Source organism: Nelumbo nucifera, chromosome 3 (genome assembly GCF_055504915.1).
Source record: "Nelumbo nucifera cultivar China Antique chromosome 3, China Antique-T2T, whole genome shotgun sequence".
Classification (NCBI taxonomy): Eukaryota; Viridiplantae; Streptophyta; class Magnoliopsida; order Proteales; family Nelumbonaceae; genus Nelumbo; species Nelumbo nucifera.
Genome location: NC_142651.1, coordinates 103659019 through 103667002, shown reverse-complemented (window position 1 = coordinate 103667002; position 7984 = coordinate 103659019). Strand labels below are relative to the sequence as shown.

General features: G+C 37.3%; 1 protein-coding gene across 2 annotated transcripts; it reads left to right on the top strand.

Moving 5' to 3' along the window:
* The first annotated feature begins 436 nt into the window (after window positions 1-436).
* LOC104598914 (bidirectional sugar transporter SWEET17-like) lies at window positions 437-6639 on the top strand. 2 transcript variants are annotated; one of them, XM_010261207.3, is made up of 6 exons: window positions 437-774; window positions 887-923; window positions 1033-1243; window positions 1309-1470; window positions 2580-2699; window positions 6253-6639. In XM_010261207.3, the coding sequence occupies exons 1-6, from the start codon at window positions 732-734 to the stop codon at window positions 6424-6426; spliced, it is 747 nt and encodes a 248-aa protein (XP_010259509.1). In that variant the 5' UTR covers window positions 437-731; the 3' UTR covers window positions 6427-6639. The 2 variants fall into 2 exon arrangements, with proteins under 2 accessions (XP_010259509.1, XP_010259510.1); XM_010261208.3 differs by lacking the exon at window positions 2580-2699.
* Window positions 6640-7984: the final 1345 nt, after the last annotated feature.

Below are 7984 nucleotides of genomic sequence, written 5' to 3'. Positions count from 1 at the left end.
CAGCCCCTTATACCGTTAGGTTGTGTTTGGTTTGAAGGAAAAAAGTAGGAAAAAAAGGGAAAGTTGACAAAACCATTACAAACCTGGTATAGGATTCCCTACCTTTTCCTTCAAACCAAAGATAACCCTAAGGTTGTCATTGTCAAGTGTCACATGTCAATACCACTCTCTGTGGATGTCACCTGCTCTTTATCTCCTGCGATGCGACAGCCATCGACCAATCAACTTTCGCTGCTACGTGGTTCTAGCCAACGTGCGCGAAATCACAGACCTGAGTGTACGTGTATTGGTATTGCTGTGCTGTGGGCCCCTATATCAAGGGCAATATCAATAAATCAACGGCCCTGATTCAGTGTTTGGGCCGATTTTCGGGCATTGATTGGCCCACAACTTTGCTTGTTTTAAGCCTTTTAACTATCAAGTATCAACTTTCCCCAGGCTCAATTATGTCTCCTACACTCTTGGGAGTGATTTCAGATCAAAACTCCTTTGCAGATCGCAAATTCTCCTCTGGAATCAAGCTCCTTCAAGAGGCTTTTTTCCGATACTCAGCCGTGACTCTCCGGCGACGGGTCTGTGGCGTCTTCTTCAATCTTTTCTTAGATTGAAACCGTCCGGCCGGCCGGAGTTCACTCGATTAGCAAGCTAGTTGGCAGTTACCTCACCTACTCTTCTATATCTTCCTTCTGCAAATCCCCCGGACGTATACTTTCCTTCTTTGCAAATTGAAGATGGCTGAAACTGAAAGCGTCGGATTCATTATTGGTGTCATTGGTTAGAAATTAGATCTCTTTAGCTATTTTTTTTTTTCATTCCTTGTATTTATTTATGTACTGCCGTGAAAGACTCTTAATCTCATCGGGGCTGTATTACTTTGATTTTGCAGGCAACATCATCTCTGTTTTAGTCTTCCTTTCCCCAATGTAAGAAGCATCTCCTCATTATAATAATAATTCAGTGACGAGAATTAATTGATGCTCAGTACTAGAATATTGAACGTGAATTTGAATACTAGTGTCACTGTAATTTCAGAGGGACGTTCTGGCGAATCGTGAAGAACAGATCGACGGAAGACTTTGAGAGCCTTCCCTACATTTGCACCCTGTTAAACTCAGCCTTGTGGACTTACTATGGAATTGTGAAGCCCGGTGCCATACTCGTTGCCACTGTCAACGGTTTCGGCGTTGTGGCCGAAACTATCTATATTTTGATATTCCTTATATTTGCACCGGCAAAGATAAGGGTAAGTCATCACCACCACCATCATCCTATGTTCATTAATTATCTCTGATTGAATATGTCTTGCAGGCAAATACCGCAATTCTTCTGGGGATTATGGATGTTGGATCTCTAGCAGCAGCGATCGGAGTAACTCGTTTCGCAATGCATGGAGATCTGCGTATCGATGTAATAGGAATCATGTGTGCAGGCCTCAACATAGTTATGTATGCTTCTCCCCTCGCAGTCATGGTAAGAACTTGTTCTTCTCAGTTCTCATAATGGCCATGGTGGTTTGCCTGCTGCAGCTCATCATCTAGCTGCTACAAAAACTGGTAGATAATGAATATTTGAGCAGGTGGAGAAAACATCTCCTTGACTCAGCCCGTTAGATCTAGGCTGGTATAAAACTGGTAGAAAATGAATGCTCTCTGAGCAGGTGCAGTGGTGAACCCTGTTCCTTGACTCATGAGGAATCGGCTGGTCCTGACGATCATGGTGGATAACCACGGACCACGGTGGGTGCGTGCAATGATGCATAGCTTAGCAACCACTCTGGGTGTCTGGGGGTCACCGGACTTGGAGGCAACGCCCGTTCAACCTATTTACTAAAACCTTTCCTCCCATAATCAGGATATAGACTCTATTAAGTATCCATCCCACGGTAGTGGCTAAGAATTCTGAAATAGGCTGAACAATCATTTTTTCTTTTTCTTTTTTATTTAATATATAATTGCTTTTATTGGAAATAATCACCTGACAGGAATAGCAAAAGATATGGGCCCGGATGTATTTATTCTGAAAGCAACTTATACATATCAATGTACCTTTTAAGAAAAAACAGTGCAAAGTAAAGGAATTTCAAATTATATTGGGTGTCTAAGTAATATGCAAATTTTAGGTAGTTTTTAATAAATACACACAATTATACGGGGGTGTCTAAATAAATGGCCCAAATTAACAAACTAAATGCCTTCCAAAAAAAAATTAACAAACGAAATCCGGCAACGGGCCTGGCTTTGAGATCATCAGTTGGCATCCGGGCTCCAAGATAAGACGCATTGAACCGGACTGGATGGTTGAACTGGAAAAATTGAGAATCAATTATGTTTCACCTTAAATCCATTTTTTGGCCAAAAATTGTGATTTGGTCAGTAAACTATAATGGTTTTCAGAACAAACTATCCATTCAATCCCAACGGTCAGACTGCTTGACCCAGATTCCTTGTCCGTTCCAGTTTTAAAACCCTTTGCTTCTTGACTGTTTTGAATTCTCGGTGCCATCGGGCTTTCCACATCTATACAAATAGTATTTTATAGTGTGTAATGTTGATGATCATTTACATGTCAAAACTGTGCAGAAAACAGTGGTCACGACAAAGAGTGTGGAGTACATGCCATTCTTTCTCTCGTTTTTCCTTTTCTTAAATGGAGGCACTTGGGCTGTATATGCGGCGCTCATGGGGGATTACTTCGTCGGAGTCAGTTCTCAGTTCTTTATTAACTATTGTTTTCAGTATCCACATTACACAGAGCAATGTTTTAAAAATCAACCTGTAAAATGAATCGCTTTTTCTTTTGATTCCCAGGTCAGCAGTCAATATCCGAGGTAGGGGTGTTTACAGGTCGGGTTGGGTTGGTTTATTGGGGTTTTCCCAACCGACCCGATCTGGTCGGGTTACCTGAGGTGGAAATTGAAACCGACCCACTAATAGGCCAAACCGACCTAGTTGGTTTGAGTCGGGTTGGGTCAGTTTCGGTTTTGCTCCTGTACAAAAGGACACCTAATTGAATTCTAGTTGTAATTGTCTAATGGGTTGCCTATTTGGTGTAAAAGACTATAAAAAATTAGAAACTATGATAGATTGCCTAATGGGCCTTCTAGTTCTAGTAGAAGACTAGTTATAGTTAAGTAAGAAACTACTCAAACTAGGAACTACCGAATTAGTACTAGTTCGGTTTGGGTTGTATTGGTTTCGGTTTTCACACAAAAAAACCGAAATCAACCCGATACATTGGTTTATATATTTGCCCAACCCAAAACCGGTCGGTACTGATGAAAACCTAGCCGACTTGGGTTGGATCGGTCCAGATTGGTCGGGTTAGGCATTCTTATGAACAGCCCTAATCCAAGACAAGTAAGTCAAAACAGTTGATGAATTCAATTTATAGGTGTATATTGCATCCTGAACATTAGATTAGAATATTAGGTTAGGTTACGAAGATATATAGGTCATATTTGCATACTTTTAGATAGGAGAGAGTGAGAAGGGTGGTTGTGGAAGAAAGAAAGAAAAAGAATAAGAAGACAAACAAAGGAGAGAAAAAGGACGGAATAGGAGGACGTTGCTTATTTTACTTCTTGGAATTTTTTTTTCTGTTATTTTACTTCTTAAAAAGTATTTCAGTATTTTGTTTTTAAACTGTGAACCACTCTCCGGGTTGAACGGTTTGATGATTATTAGATTGTTCGGGCAAATGGTTTGATGACCAATTTATTTATTTGCAACATAATGGCCTAGATGTTAAACAGAACTAGAACAGTGGCAGGTTTCCATGTTGAACGGTTTGACTACCTGGGTCTGGGTCAGTAAAGCTTTGATAAAATTGGCCACGAGTCATCTCATTTCAATGCTCATTTCTTAGATATGATTACTATTTTTTTTTTTAAATTAAATCATTAAAAATAGGGACGATTATTTATATATACTTTGTGCATTTGAGAAAATACTTATATATATATATATCCTGAACTTTCAAAAACAACTTACCTTCCAAACATTAACTCCAACCGATAAAACTTGAAGGACCAAATTGTCCCTAATGGAAATCTCCCATGAAGTTGTCATTGTCAAAGAATAAATTTATGGAATACATTTGGAGTTTTAGAGAGTAGCAAGAAATCTTCCCACTCCATGCTGAATCCAGGAAAATTGATTGGTTACCCTTTTATTCATTTTAATGTTGTTAGGACCTAAAAAAGAGAATCTGTTTGAATCCAGAAATAAAGCTGAGGCACTCAACAATGCCTCGAATTCAAGGAGAAGTTACTCATAGCGTAAGATCTCATGGAGAAGCTGAGGCACTCACCATTGCTGACATCCTTCTAGCCAAGCTTAGAAGACACAATCTTGTCTATAAGGGATGTCGACATGACCAATTGTTGAACGCTTTTTTTTTTATTATCATACATATAATTCTCGTTTTTCCCTTTGGTTGCTTTTGCTTTTTACAACCCATATATTAACCATAATAATAGTTTTATGTATGGTTAATATAAAATGGAATAATTATTTTCTTAACATTTTAAGCATTTCATAGATTTTCTATTCATATATTAAATATTTAGTCATTTACTATTTTTAATCATTTAATAATTTATTAATCAATCTCTATTATATACAATAATTTTACAATTCTTAACCATTTGTTGTTTTTATTTGTTTTATTAATTTTAATTATTCTTTATATTTTAAATCTATTTTATTAATTTTTAATAAGCTTTATTGATGTTTAATCGTTTCATAAATTAACAAAATTTTAATTGTTAAATAATTTTACTAATTTTTAGTCTTTTTATTAATTTTATAATCATTTTATTAAATTGCTTAATATACTCTTCCCTAAGAGCAAAATGGCATATTATCATTTTCAGTACTCGACAATCAGATTTTAACAAAATTTAAAGATACACAAATTTCAAGGTACTTTTAAAAGCAACCATTACTTTCTCAAATATAAGAGATTAATGGAAACAAACAGGGCATGATCATCATTAAAAGCAACCATTACTCTCTCTTTCTCTCTCTCTAATATAGTAGGGGTGTAACTTAGATGCAAGTGGGTTAGGTTAATGGCCAACTCAAGACCCCCACCCCAATCGTCAATGTTTGTATCATCTCCCTTTTTTTCTTGAATCCCTTATATTTCCTCTTAATTATCCTTTTGATAATTAAGGGTATAAATTAGATAAGTTGATTCACAGTTAAGAACCAACCCAAGATCAACCCTAAACATGGACCTTGCCCCTGACCTGAACATGAACTTTTAACGATCCTAAATGTTTAAAGTGCTTGGCTTGATGCATTCTACCAGTCTTAAGGCTTTAGGCATATTGGTCAAACACATAACATTTGGTATCAGAACCTACCACCACATCACAAGTTCGAATCACAAAGGGCTACCTAGGAGAAGGGATACCTAGAGTAGAGTGAAATTCGTCACAGAAAAGGCTACCTGGAGGAGTGAAAGCCACCAAAGGAAAAGGTCTACCTGCCACCATAGTGTGAGCAGTGGAAAGTTAAATAATAAAAATATCATACCTTATGTGTTTCCCTATCTTTACTTGAACATGTGCCCTTACACAAGTAAATATAATCTATAGAGGTATGCATGCTTAAACTTTTCTTTAGATAAAGTTGATAATAAGTCATGCCCCACTAATATATGAGCGGGTAGAGGTATCAAGTGGACTGGTTATGGTCCAATCCGATCTGGTCCAATATGATCATTACAGATGGATCAAGTCCAATCCAATCTGATGAATATTTTGGACCATTTTAGATCACTTGAATTCAATGTCCCAATTATATAGTCTGTTCAAATTGATTTTAATTTAGATTAATTCCATCTGGAACCTCATCCAAGAATTTGGCTTCAGTCAGAGCAAGCACATGCTTACACTGTTCCAACAGCCTCTTGTAACCTTGCATTGGAAATATCTACCCATGAAGTAAAGTACACAAGTAAGGAGATGTTCCCGATGTAAGACTGTAAAAGTTGTTTGAACAGGCTTTGCTCTGACTGAAGTCTGGACTGATCCAATTCATGTCTTATTTGTCCATCCAAACCGTTTAAATCAATTTTTATTTGGACGGATATAACCCAAAATCTGGTCCATTAACACCCCTATGAACGAGTTCATTGATTACATTTCTAAGATTCATCACTCTCCTTAGGTTTATGTCCAAAGAAAAATGCATCATTCCTATAATATGGGCAAAGTGACGTAACGATGCGGTTTTTGCTGAACAGATTCCGAACGGTACAGGATTTATACTTGGTGCAGCTCAGCTGATGCTCTATGCAATTTACAGAAATGCGAAACCATCAAAGAGCAAACTAGAGAGATTGGAGGAAGGCAGGCAACATGAACCCCTGATCTCGCCTTGCGATCGAGTGGCTGATGAAGTCAACCATCAATGGTGAATGTCGCAATGAATTAAGTCTGGATTGAATAGACCAAGATCGGTGGCAGCTGATGCCATCGTGTACCTTATTTTGTATAATGTGTTTGCATAAGCCATCTTTAATTTCTCTGAAATCTTTTTATTTTTCCACTGGAAATTATGAACTGTGAAAGTATGGAAATCTTGCTATAAGTTGAGAACATCTATAAATTTGACATATATATAGGAGAAATATTCCCAATGTGCAACTGGATGCTATATAAACAGAATTTTTACTTAATTTGAGTTGTTTTATCAATATAAATTTCTAAGGAGTCCACTTTCATGTTTGGGTTTTCTACACATTTGGAAGTTGGGGCATAAGTATCACGCCTCTTCTCCCTTTCTTAAATCTTAATTAGTTTCTTTGCTCCCCATTTTAAAGTTTTTTCACTGCGTTAATGGATCCAACCTGGTAATATAAGGGGGTCCGGATGTAGTAGGCAAGTTAAGTAAGCACAATGAGTGAGTACGTAATAGTTGTGTGACATATGTCCCAGTTAATGCGTCTTTCATTCAAACGTTTTTGCTCCATTATACAGAAATTATCCATTATTTTATTATCTTTGTCAAAGTAATTAAAAATGAAAACAATAAAAAAGGAAAACCTAAATGTGTTGGTTTGGGGACTCATTTACATTTTCCTTTTTCATTGTTTTTTATTTTTAATTATTTTGACAAAAATAATGAAATAATGGATAATTTCTGTCTAACGGAGCAAAAACGTTTGGATGAAAGGTGCATTAACTGGGACATGTGTCACACAGCTATTACGTGCTCACTCATTGTGCTTACCTAATGTGTCTACTACATCCGGATCCAATATAAGGTTGTGAAAAATGAATTGTTTTCTTTGATCATCATGAGCGGGAGGGGTGTGTGTGGGAGGGGGGGATGGGTTATTTGGGACTCAAAAGAAAGAAAAGAAAAGAAAACAAGGCTCAGATTGGATTGGCCAAAGAATCGACCTAAATCCAATCTGTGCTGAGACGGGCCTTACAACTTTTACCACCCCAACCCTATTGAACGTTGGATTGGGCCCCTTTTGAATTTCAAGTTGAAAGTTTTGAACCTTGACCTCCTTCACTGAGGTTGCATATGTTGGATAGTCAAAGAAACATGTCCAAAAAATGAGTGTGGCAGAAATGCATGTCATGGGATGGATGAGTGGAAAATTAGAAATGATGGGGTCAAAAATGAAGTCATTCGACAGGTGATAAAATGAGAGAACATGGGCCAAAGTATTAGGAATAAGAAATGATTTGTGGCAAGTTGAAGGGGCTAGCTAGAAAAGGACATGGGTCAAAGTAGTAGGAAAGGATTTAAGTGCCAACAATTTAACAATGGATATGGCATTGACTAGAATGGAATGACCAAACATGACTCATATTGTTGACAACAAAAATAACAAGAAATGTAATAACAACAACAATTATGAGCTAGGGATGTACAATTGGTTGGTTCAGTTTGGTTCGGTTAGAATTGAGGACCTAACTGACTGTTTGGTTTGACAATTTTCTCTAACCAAATTGAACTAG